Below are 12553 nucleotides of genomic sequence, written 5' to 3'. Positions count from 1 at the left end.
CTCCTGGCTTCCTGCCCGCGCCTCCAGACCCGCCGATAAACACAGCCTCAGTTCCTGCTTCCCAGCGCACCCTTCGGCCGCTCAACGAAAGGCACTCACCGGGATGTGGCAGAATCGTAATCACAGAATGGTTTTGTTGGAAAGGGGCCTTAAAGCCCATCTCATCCCAGCCTCTGCCATGGGCAGGGACACCTTCCACTAGACCAGTTGTTCCAACCTGGCCTTGGACACTTCCAGGGATGGGGCAGCCACAGCTCCTCTGGGCAGCCTGTGCCAGGGCCTCACCACCCTCACAGCCAAAAATTCCTTCCTAATATCTAGCCTGAATTTCCCCTGTTTCAATTTGTACCCATTACTCCTTGTCCCATCACTACTAAGCTGGAAAGCTGACCCACAGTTCATATTTTAACAGATGTAAAATTTAAACACTGTTAACACATAAAATCAGAATTCAGACTGAGGTACCCCGAGCTGCTTAGAGAGATGTCTCTGACCAAAGCAGCCAAGTGATGCCCTAGAATTTTTAACTGAGGCTATAAACACTCTTGAATGTCCACAGATTAGTCACAAACTCAGGTGTCTTTATGATTTTTATTAATAAATATCTTAACAGCACCAATGATATTTGAACATAATCTTGCAATGCTGTGCATGGCGGCTGTCTGGGGACAGTGAGGAGACTATTTTCATGTACAGCTGATCATTTTGTCCTTTTGTGTTTTCTTGTAAACAAAGTCATCTCTCCCATACTTAAAGCCTTTCATAAAATTGATCAAATCAATATCTAATAAGAGGAAAATGTTCATTTTAATTTACTGCCTCTTCTGGTTTAAGGTGACTCAGCAAGTCCAAAGGAGTGCTACAACTAAAAATCAGATCACTGTGGTTCCTTTTAAAAGGTCCTTTCTTTGCATATACGTGTGCAGATGTGTTAAAAACGAGACTTTTAGCCACCTTAAGTTCCATGTGTCTGAAAGTACATTAACATGAACATTTTGACCAAAAAAAAAGGGGAAAAAATGTATTTCTATACATCAGAGATCTGTACATGAATAAGCATTTATACAAATATAATCCACCAAATATTGGCTTCTACGTACAATTCTGAAATATGGTGATTTGTTTGGATTTCCTAACCTTCAACCACGCTAGCACTTACAGGAACATTTCAGGCTGCTTTAACACCCACAGAGTATATTTGTTTTACAAGGTGGGCACAGATTTCTCTTGCTGTATTTGCACTTTACTTATGAATAAATTAAGTGGTAAAGTGAAGCTTGAACAACATAGTCTGTGGTGTTGTAACGTCAGCAACTGCAAGTTCTTGGCCATCCACAAGCCCCAGTTCTGAAACAGAAAGAAAAGTTGAATTAATTTAACTAAACCCATGAGGTTTGCTGCTTTTTTGTTAATTTTAAAAACCCCAAAAAGTTATGAATGCTATTTCCACATACCATAAATACGATGAAATAAAGCTGCAAACAGCTCACTGGCTAAATAAATATTAATCTAATTTAATCAGGAAACTAAGAAACCTTGTCAAGAAATATATATAAAACTCTACTGAAGTATGTTTAATTTACAGCACTTATCTGCTTGCTTCATTGCAATCTGCTCTGCACCTGCCTGCACTTCACCTTTAAACAATTCATATACCTGAGAAAGGTGTATTGCATGTAAAAGGACAATGAACCACATTTTACTGCACAGTGCAAAATAAAACTAAACATCCATACAGAGGGATGGAACTGACTTTCTGTAACCTGAAAATCTACATGTGACAACTCCATGATACCTTTTAGTGTCTTGGAAAGATTTGGCCTTGTTCGTTCTTCAATTGAAGCTACTGTCTGCAAATTAAAAACAAAAAAAAGCCAAAGATTTCCTTTCAAGTTCTGAAAAATAACTTTAAATACATTAAGATTATTAAAGATAATTATTTATGTTCAGATTACCTGTAAATAAAGTGTTTTATTTCCCCCAAACATAGTTGCTGTGATTGCAGGAGATTTCATTTGCCTATACATAAAACATTTTAAAAAAAAAAGAACAAAACAGACAATAAGGTAAAAATACATTTACAAATTATCTTTTTGAAACACTAAACTACCAAAAAAGTTGGCATAGTTGCACACTTACAATGAAGCATTATTTGTCAAGTAATCCAAGATCTCCTGCAATTTAGCTGATGGGGAAATCTCTATCTTTTGGGGAAGTTGGCTGCAGGCTGGACAGTTCTCCTATAACAAAGAATACACGTTATGATAGATACCATTTTAGAAATGCTGCCAATAAGGTCTCAAAAGTGTTTGTGTTGTGGGTTTTTTTAAAGTTTTAGCTCTAGAAATATTAATACTGTTGCAAATACTAATGACAAAACCCAATTCCTCATGAAGTTTGTCACTGTTTGACTGACTCCCAACAGCAGCCAAGTATTTATGAATGACAAATTTCAACTGACAAAAAATCTAACACTACAAACCTTGAAATCAATCGTTGTCAGAACCTCTTTTTGAGAAGATTTGCCTATGAGTCATCTTAAATTTGCATATCATTTTGTATTTCTACTCTGTAGAAGTAACAGACTGGTAACATTGTAGATTCCACTATTTAAACGTCAGAAATATTATTATTCAGTGCTAGGGGCCAAGAGATTCGATATTGGAGTTCAGAAACACACACAAACTGCATAAATAAAAATCATGGAAACAACCCTTCAAGCCTTTAATGGCACTAACCTTCCTTTCAGCTTCAAAGGTGTATGTATATAATCCATCCACATCATTAAACACCAAGTAGTTGTTAAGAGGAACGTATGCACTGCAATGGCAAACAGGTTAGTGTTGATACATGGCATTACGCTGGAAATCACGTCTGTTATTAATAAGAAATTAAATACCTTGTGGCTATTTTGAAAACTTCAGTGGCGCAAACAGCTGAAATGAGAAAAAACGAATCAATGTCTTCACTTTCTAGCTCTATCAGACATTAGTGCACACAGCTGTACCAAAGAAGTGACAAAAAAAAACGAACTTCAACAATATGCAACAAGAAAAAGAAGTATCTGAAGGCAGCTGGTAGTTCTATGCATTAGATTTGGCACTAATCTGACACTATGTTGAGACTATGTACTGTGTTTCCCCATTTTTTTTCCCAGTCTCAAATGCTTTGCTCACTCCCACAGTCAAACACGAGCTTAATGTTTATACAGTCACATCCAGTTTCTCGATGGAAAAAAGAAATGAGACTGTAAGAATAAATCAGACCATTTAAAAATTACTATTATCCTTACCAAGTTCTCAATTACAAATTTGTGTTCTACAAAACTCTCAAGTCAGTCAAGCAGAAGTGAAATGAGCTCTTCCACCATACCTGCAATTACTGCATTTGTAGAAGCTACTGCTGGAATAATTCGTTTAACCACCCCTGTAAAAACAAAACATACAGCTCTGTTATTAAATGACTGTCAGCATTCTGCACTTGCCTGTGAACAGAGGCATGGACAGCAGTGAGGAACAGATGCCAGTCTTAACCAGCCTAAACTGGCATAAATGTTGCCATTGCTAAAATCACATTCTTTTGTTGCTACTCTTTGACCCAGCAGAAGTGGTCATAGTGTAATGTAAACTGTGGAGCTGCTCCAGGTTAAAAATAAAATGGCAAAAAGAATGTTCAGTTTTGTCCCAGATAAGTTCCCCTGATTTATCATAAATGCCTCAACATCTGATTCATCATAAAAATATTTGTGCTGGCACAGGAAATGAGCTGCTTATTTCTGTTTTAAGGCAGAAAAGAACTATTTCTTTCTCAGCAGAGCTGCCAGCTTAGTCGTAACAAATACAAAGAATGCCAATCCAGCCTAAGTGCAAATGTCACAAACCTGGTGAAATGCCATCCCCTTACCTTGGGTGAGTCTGTAGGTAACACCTTTAATATTAAATTGTGATGCTCTTTCTAAAGACTTCTGGTAAATCCACTGTATATGTTCAGGGTCATCTCCATCCAATGCAACACCTTCTACAGTAAAGTTAACAATTTACAGGTAAGTTGCAATTACAAAAGTTCTTCAGAAATACAGCATTCTTATAGTCTAAAAAGAGTCCCTTTGTTTTCACTGGAGTTAAAACAAATACTCCATGAAGCTTTTAAAACTTGACACTTTAAATAACCAAAGTACATTTTTACAAACATCTTTGGTTTTAACACGTCCTATACACAAACTATCTTAACTGCACAGATTTATAGAGCTGCTACAGGTTACATTTTAAGTCAGGTAAGAAATTGTGCAGTGTGAGAAACACATGAGCAAATATGGAACTGGACAGCAAGTTCAAGGAGTGAAAATCCATCTCCAGCTCAGAGGAGGCTTAGATTCAATATGACAATGAGTCACATGAGGTTGAGAGGTAGGATTGTTTTATTAGAAGTAGCTGTATATTCCCAACTCAAGTTAGTTAAAAGGAGAAATGGCAATTTAGCACCAGTGTAATACACTAATTACCTCCAAAAGGTTGCTCCTTTGGCCACTGTAATATCCTGACATACTCAATACAATGCTCTGGCAATCTGGGCATGGATGCAATAGTGCACATGGGAAAATTGACCTGGTTGGGCAGGGGAAGAAAACCATAAGAAACCAGGTAATACACTATATATAGTATTAGGAAAAGAATCCAGCAAATCAGAAGAATATATAAAAAATGGAAATATCACTGGTTGAATTACCTGTGGGGGATAAAGCTCAAGTGTGCACTCAACACATGCTGTCATACCAGGAATGATCACACGAGCGTTTCCTTTGAAACCTTCCGTCCCTCCATCTATTAAAGGTATGATGGAACTTTGATCCAGTGCCTTATCTTCATAATTTAAAAAGGACATCTAATGAATAAAGGTAGGGGGGGTGTTGGTTTTTGTTTGGTTGGATTTTTTAAACAAGTTGCAGGAAGAAAACATATTCTAAAAATTTTATTCTTAAGGCTACACCGTAAGATTGAAGGCCTAACACACAGTTTATTTTAAGGGTGCACAGTATATAAAACACTACTTATTTGTCAGTGCATAAGACTTTTATCTACCACCTCCACCCTCCATCTCCTCCCCTGATAAATGCTGTTATTTCCTTACAGCATATCAGAACAAATGGTTGGTTGGTTTGAAGGATTTGGGGTTTTGATGCTTGGTTTGCTGTTTTGGTTTTTATAAATACAGGTACATACTCCAGATCCTTGTTTTGTAAACAAATTCACAATGATAAAACTACCTAGTTCAATGACCAGCTTTCTGAACTGGTCTGAACTCTGTAACACTGCAGCTCCAAAAGATGGCATTTACAAAAAGCACTGTTTGGGTAATGAAGACAAAGTTCACAATGGGAGCATCCAGAGAAGAACTCTCCTTCATATGACTTTCAAAAGCTGGCTGCACAAGGCCACAAACAATGCAATCTAACTCTGAAATTACCCCTGTAGGGCACTGCACAAATGTTGGCTAACACTCCTCAAGAAAAGGGCAGGTAAGAGAGCGTGCATTTCACCCTGTTCACAGAAAGAAAACAGAAATAGATACAGAAAACTGTGAGCTTCAACAGCCCTCATTCATTTTAATGACATGTTCTACAACAACATGTTTAATTTTAGTTATCTATACCCAAGCAATAATCAGGCCTTAAAGAGATTGAAGAGTTTACCAGCATGCCATTTATCCATCTTCTTGCAATTATAGAGTCCAGCCCACAAACAATAATATGGAACTCTAGAGGGAAAAAAAAACATTTAAATCTATACTAACGCACATTTCTGAAAACAGGCAAATATTCTGTCCATAACAGTCCACAGACAGTGACTGTGGTTTAACTGTCTCCCCTAGATTACCTGTATCACAGATGTATTTAAATTTTATTTGCTACTTTTATTTCCAGTATATTGTAGAAGACTAAAATAATTAGCAATCTAACTCCCAGGAAAAGCAGTGAGCAGCAACAACTGCAAGGTTCCCCTAAAGCACTGGTGGGTGTTTGGCAGGCACACAAATTCCACTTACGTCGATAGAAGCTTTCATCCATGTCCTGGATCTTTTTAAAATACCTGAATGTAAGCCCAGTAAAGGAATATATTTATAGTTAAGTTTACTGTTTCCTATTTGCTAACCTAAGGCCAAAATATTATCTGATTTATTGCTATAGTTTTATACAAGACTTTTTAAAAAAAAACTATGGGATTTGAGATTCAAAATTCCCACAGCTGCAGCTGTAATATCTGACAAAACAAGTAAGAGACACAATGTAATAGTCACAAACAGGAGAAAGTTCAGTTGGCAAAATATTTAGGAAGCTCAAAACATGGGCTCTCACAAAGTCCCCTATCAGCAAGTGCTGCTCTAAGTTTATAAACTAATGTCTCCTACCAGTTAGTACTCAAAACACTCTGGTGAGAAAACCTGTAGTTCCAGTATCTCAGTGAAAATTACAATATTGCATTTGAATAAAAACACTCAGTGGAAAAACACAAAACAGTTTCTTAAAGCTGAGCCTTTCCCATGCATATTCCCTGGATGCTAATGTCGCCGAGAAAGAATTCTCAATCCCCAGCTGAATGAATCCGTTCTCTATTGTACGAAAAAGAGAGGATGGCAGCAAAATACTTTAGATACTCTTACCACCTACAGAGTTTTCTAGGATTTTGAAGCCTTCAGGGCCACTACTTCTCTACAAAAGGATACGGTACAACGGCACAGTTGGGAATGCGGCTGTTCAGGAATTCTGCTGCAACTTCAGCTTTTGGTCGCCCCACATCCTTCGGTCTGGGAAAACCCAAGCAATTCCAAATGCATTATTTTAGCAGATTCAATCTCTCCAGTCTCTATGCATTGCAATACCAAATTAAGTGACTAACTGTTACTTTAGGACAATTTACTGACGTGATAATATTAAAGCATCCAACCCAAAGCATTCTACGATCCCTGTAAAGCATCAGATACGAGATATTCAGAGTTACCTGAATATGTGCATGTAACTACAGTTTTCAGTACCAAAAAAAAATCCAACAATTTTTCATTGTGCTTAGAAGAAATTGCCATAAGAAAATCTGAGATTTCAGTCTGTGTACATTATTTTTTAGTGTGACTTTTTCCATTAGCTCTACTGCAATGGCAAGGAACAAGAATTTTCTTCACACTCAAACTATGACACCACAGATCCCCAAAGAAGTTTAGCAACATTTAGTTTATTCTGAGTACTACTGTGATATGAAGGTTCAGTAATCTTTAACGACATCTTGTCCAACCAAAATAATGATCACAGTCACGTGTTTTGTTTAGGTACATTTAAAAATCCAGAAGCTGAACTGTGAAAACACCACTTACCGAAACAGAAACTGCCGGTTAAGGTTAGAGACATCTATAGTATCCATGTCAATAACATGGATCTGTCTGAAGCCAGACAGTGCCTGTGAAAAGAGAAGAGGAAATAAAAAGCTTACAGAGCCCCGGATTTCATTCCACGTGCCAAAAAAAGCAAGTTTTAGAGGACCAAAGGTATTTGCTCCTCATTCCGTGTGCAGACAGGTACCTGGTCATTCTTTGTTGGGCTGTTAGTGCTGGTACTTACAGATGGAATTACTAACACTTCAACAGTCAAAGACAATGTTCTACTGAAGGCAGTATTGCTTTATCCTACCTAATCCTAACACAGGGAAGCCAAGAAAACTACAGAACACCTCCTGGTATTCTGTACAGCAGGGAAATCCTGTGTTAAGGTTGTGGTTGGACTCAGTGATCTTTTCCAACCTAAATGATTCTATGAGTCTGTGATTTTCACCACTGTATTCCAAACAGTCCTTTCTTGTACCATTATGAGCATGATTTGTTCTTAGTTCACTTTGTTTATGTGGATCAGGTAATTATGGAGAATCACCAACATCAGACTCTCTCTAAGGCTGCACATGAACTTTTGGCTACACTCCATAAACAGCAGCATGTTGTCCCTTAGGACAAACTTTGAGACAGCTGAATAAATAACATGCAACATATTAGACTACCACCTTTCAAGCTTATTAACAACATTCTTCAAGTTTATTGTCTGTATCATCATCTATTTTACACATAATTAGAACTCGGAAATCTAGTAGCTATATATAATAAAATATTATATAAATTCTCTAGTTAAAAAGAGAAGATTCTAAGAAGCAAAGGGTGAAAGCTGTGTAATTACCAGATTTTTCAGGAGTTCACATCCTAATCCTCCTGCTCCAATGACTAGTACTTTACATGTGCTTAACAAAAAATCAAGGGCCTGCAGAAAACATAAAACAAAAGATTAATACAATTTGTCCTTTGTTTCATAACCCTTATAAACACGTCACCATAAATTTTCAGTGACTAGTGAGTTACAGATAAAGCAACTTTGTGTTTCCAGGACTTTAATCAGCAGTTCCTATATCCCAATTTAGAGTAAAGCAAGACCTTTATTGGTATCAGTATTATCTTTATATTAATTTTGACCATGAAAAAAACCAAGCTCCACTTTTATTATTATTTGGCTTAAGGAGGTAATGTTTTCCTCCTTCAAATATTTCACTGATATACATATATATACACATTACTAAATAAATCTAAACAGACAGGTAACATTGCTGGCCAAAAAGAACTGAAATCTTTAACTATATAACTGCTTTCTTTGAACTGTTCCACTACACCCCAGCCTCCAACTAGTAAATAATGGAACAGTACATTAAAAAGATAATAGTAAAATACTTTCAACTGCAAGCTCTAAAACAAAATGTACAAAAAAGAAAAAGCAGAAGAAATAATTAAGACAGCCTAAATTTTGCTTTTGCTTACTAAACATCTTTCTCAGTTCTCCAAGTACCCATATTAACAGTAATTTCTTCAAGTACAATGAATTTCTCACTGTATCAAATTATTTAAAAATGGAAGATAAATGCTGCTATTTTTCATGTAAAACTCAAAGACAGAGCATAATTCATATGTTGTTATATATTTATATATGATAACAGCAAGCTTAAAAAAAGAGCACAGTATGTTCTTCTGGGACCACAATGTTCAATCGATTAAAATACAAGTTCTTCATGCAGTTTTAGTACTCACACATTGCTGGTGGGTCAGTTAATGAACCTGTTTACATTACTTTGCAACACACACTATAGATTTTGTTATTGAAAGTAAGTGTTTCTCACTTGAGTGCCTGGCTCGAAATCGGGATGTCTGAATGGTCCAGATCGCTCGAGGAACTTCTTTACATGGTTCCAGCGACCTCCCCAGTCTCCAGTGTCCCCACACCCACCATCAACAGCCATTCTGCACAGAACACAGTAAATTCAGCTGCAAAATCATAAGGAAAAAGCCACACCTCCAACTCTTCTATATTAAAAAACACCTAAATTATTGACCATTCATACAAATGCATCTGCATGTTCTGCGTGTGTGTTACGCGTGTGAGCATTTGCACGAGTGGGTTTTATTTGTGCAACTAGAAAACAACAATATAAATACGCATAGAGGGGGGAAAAACCTCAAGCATTGCAATAAACCCATTGATTTAACTGCTACTAGTAAAAGTTGACCTGAAGTGAAAAAGGGGTCTAGCCTAATTCCTTTTATTCCCCTCATATTTAAAGAAGACATAGAAAAAGAGCTTGTCCCTTTAGATTTTGAGGGTGGTTTTTTTTCATCTGTAAAGTCTTGTATCCTTTTTTTGACTGATTTTTTAAGTTCATAAATTTAGAATTACCAGTATGTAACACCAATTGTGAGGCACTGAATAAATAACAGTAACGTGCCCCAACATTGTCCTCTGAATCTTCAGAGTAGTTAATTTGAACAAGTGTTAAAAAAGACATAAATCTTGAATGCTCTTCACCCTCAGATGGTACTATGTAATTTAGAACACGCCCATTTTTCTGTCATCCCTGAGCCTGTCAGCAGTAAGTCTCACTTGCAAAAAGGAAAGTTTGTAGTTATCTTCCTTTGAATTTTCAAGGCAGATTTTTACACAAAATACCCCAGTACCCTTTTTCTGCTTTTGCAGGTCACTTTTAGTAGTACATGAGTATAAATTTAAACTGCAGAGACTTATTGGAATAGTTTAAAATCAGCTCTCAAGTAATTTTCTAGTGCAAGACCATCAGCTACTCCCCTTTTTAAACAGAAGCTCCACTCAATACATATGATTGTGTTCTACACTGATACAAAACTAAACTTATTATAGAAGAGCTTTCCCAATCCTGAGTATAAAAGGTTGTGCCACCATTGATAAGGAGTGTTATTTGCTTCCTTCTGTGAAGCCCTATGAAAAGCACTTGGCTAACAACTGTTGGGTAACATTTAGAATTTATTACAACTTCCTGGTGACTCGAAAATGTAGTGAAAACATCTAGAGTGAATTCCTTTATCTTCACAGCATTCAGAACATGGACAACACAGCATGTCCACAGTAACTTCAAGTTACAGACAACTGATTTTACAAAAGATTTTCAGTAACAGGGAAAAAGTCTAAACTGCAGGAATAAATAAATCATAATTCACCTGTTTTGGGCAGCTGTCCCTGGCCAGAGGCTGGAATGAGATGATCTTTAAGGTCCCTTCCAACCCAAACTATGCTAGGATTCTATGATATTTTGACTGCAGACTGAACTCCTTCCTGATTAACTGTCGAGATAAGTTAGTTCCTCTATGAGCGGTTAAATAAAAGCTATAAAAATTATTTGAATTCATAAGGGGACTTTGACCTGTTCTGCACTTTTGTACCTTCTCCAGTTTTCACAATAATGTGAAAATACACATATTTCTCACAATGGGAAATGGTGTAAAAAACACAACACTCCCCCTACAGAACCCCTCACCTGTTGTACACCAGGTTTCAGGACATGCACTAAGCACTGACTTAAGCAAATAAAAAAGGTCAGTAGGCATCACAAAAACTGTTTTTGTGGATATTATAATTTTTAGCTTTTCTGTAAATGAGTGTAGAAGCTGTGTTTGGTGGTACTGAGAACAACTTTTTCTCATCCTTTTATATAGCCCCTATAAACAGCCATTAAGCAGCACCATTCCTTGTGTGTTTAAACATCTCTATCCCTTTATAAGTAAGGCAAAATAGTAAGATCTAGTTTCACTTTTGCAATTGTACTACAGTTTGGTTTTTGCAGGGTTGGACATTGTGGAGATCTGAAAAACATCAATAATTCAACCTGAGATTTTATATTTCAGAGACTTTTTTAAAAGTGTTTATTTTCTGTGCTGTTACAGCATTACCAAGTATCACGAGAGTTTAACAAAATTCTTAATTATTTCACCGAGTTGCTTTCATTTTAAATTTCGTTTAAGATCTCAGAGCACCACAGTCCTTATATTGCTTTAAGCTCAGACTTTTCCCTGCCACTTTCTCCGAAGCTCCATGCTTTTGAGGGACTTGGCATGCACCCCTCCCATCCAACATGCCCAGAGATTTTCGTGACCCTCATCCCGACACACACATGCACTGCCTGCGAGCCCGGTGCTCGGGCAGGCCGGCTTTGTGATCCCTGGGAAGAGAGGCACAGGCAGATGGAAGGGAGCAGCTAAGGGACGGAAGCAGATGATGCTGAAGATTTCCCAGCATTAGTTTTTAAGGCAGGTGCATAGAATTTAGAGCTTTTAACAAGCAGAGGCCAACTGTTCCGCGGCCTGAATTTTTTTAAATTTTTCAGCCAAAAAATTTAGCCACCTGCTTCTAGCCTGGAGGCCCTCCCCGCTCCCTGGCCGGCAAGGCAGCTCCCCCCGTGTCGTCCCCAAGCTCCTGAGCACACCATGCCAAGCTGCGAGCCCGCAACTCCCGGGCGAGCCCCTCGGCCAGGCTCCTCTCCCTCAGCCCCTGCCGTCCGAGCCCTGCCCCGCCTCTGACATCCTTCCTGGGGCTCCCTCCTCCCTGCCCGCGCCTCCCCCGTCCCTCATCCCCCGCGGGGCTGCGGCTCTCCCTGCCTTGCCCTGCCCTGCCCCCGCCCCGCCAAGCGCTGCCCCTGCCCCCGCTGGCCCGCAGCCCCGCACTAACCCATCCGCCAGCAGCTCCTCTAGCCTCCTTCTTTTCTTCTCCCTAAAAGAGAGAGAATAAAAGAAGGGTCAGTATCGCGCTACAGAGACCGGGGAGGAGGGAGGGGGTTCCCCGGGCGCGGGGCGGAGGCGGCCGAGCACACACATACAGGGCACTTACGATTCCTCACGATCCGCCATAGCTCCCTCTGCTTCCCACAGTGCCCCGCGCGGGGCGGGGCCGGGCCCGAGGGGTTGTTTCCCGCGCGGGGGGGGCCGATAATCGCGATAAGCGCCCTGGTGAGGCGGGGGGGGAGCCTTGCGGAACCCCTGATGCATGAGACAGAGGCTCTCGCCTTCCCTGGCGAGCTGAGGGGTCTCCCTGGGCCCACCTCCCTGATGATCACAGAGCCATGGAATGGTTCGGGTTGGAAGGGACCTCAGAGATCATCCTGTTCCAACCTGCCATGGGCAGGGACACCTTCCACTAGACCAGGTTGCTCCAAGCCCTGTCCAACCTGGCCTTGAA

General features: G+C 39.2%; 1 protein-coding gene across 3 annotated transcripts; it reads right to left on the bottom strand.

The window, feature by feature from the left end:
* Positions 1–572: 572 nt before the first annotated feature.
* UBA3 (ubiquitin like modifier activating enzyme 3) lies at positions 573–12253 on the bottom strand. Of its 3 annotated transcripts, none has more exons than XM_027722940.2 (18): positions 12206–12253; positions 12047–12088; positions 9195–9315; positions 8210–8290; positions 7363–7445; positions 6721–6801; positions 6043–6086; positions 5690–5754; positions 4726–4881; positions 4502–4604; positions 3904–4017; positions 3373–3426; positions 2900–2936; positions 2739–2820; positions 2140–2240; positions 1956–2019; positions 1796–1850; positions 573–1347 (listed from the first exon to the last, which is right to left on the bottom strand). In XM_027722940.2, the coding sequence occupies exons 1-18, from the start codon at positions 12223–12225 to the stop codon at positions 1259–1261; spliced, it is 1392 nt and encodes a 463-aa protein (XP_027578741.1). In that variant the 5' UTR covers positions 12226–12253; the 3' UTR covers positions 573–1258. The 3 variants fall into 3 exon arrangements, with proteins under 3 accessions (XP_027578741.1, XP_027578744.1, XP_027578742.1); XM_027722943.2 differs by having other exon boundaries at positions 12195–12248; XM_027722941.2 differs by lacking the exon at positions 12047–12088 and having other exon boundaries at positions 952–1347; positions 12206–12240.
* Positions 12254–12553: the final 300 nt, after the last annotated feature.

The sequence above is a fragment of the Pipra filicauda genome, unplaced genomic scaffold, assembly GCF_003945595.2.
Source record: "Pipra filicauda isolate LSUMZ 115617 unplaced genomic scaffold, ASM394559v2 scaffold63_size3267554_pilon, whole genome shotgun sequence".
NCBI classification, from domain to species: Eukaryota; Metazoa; Chordata; class Aves; order Passeriformes; family Pipridae; genus Pipra; species Pipra filicauda.
Note: the sequence above shows the minus strand (reverse complement) of the source record. Positions and strands in the feature narration are given on the sequence as shown.

Coding starts and splice junctions, on each gene's coding strand:
- UBA3 (XM_027722940.2), bottom strand. CDS start 12,225: ATGGCGGATCGTGAGGAATC. Junction 7,446..8,209: donor GTGAACTCCTGAAAAATCTG/GTAATTACACAG, acceptor CTCTTTTCACAG/GCACTGTCTGGCTTCAGACA. Junction 4,018..4,501: donor AAAGGAGCAACCTTTTGGAG/GTAATTAGTGTA, acceptor ACTTTACTGTAG/AAGGTGTTGCATTGGATGGA.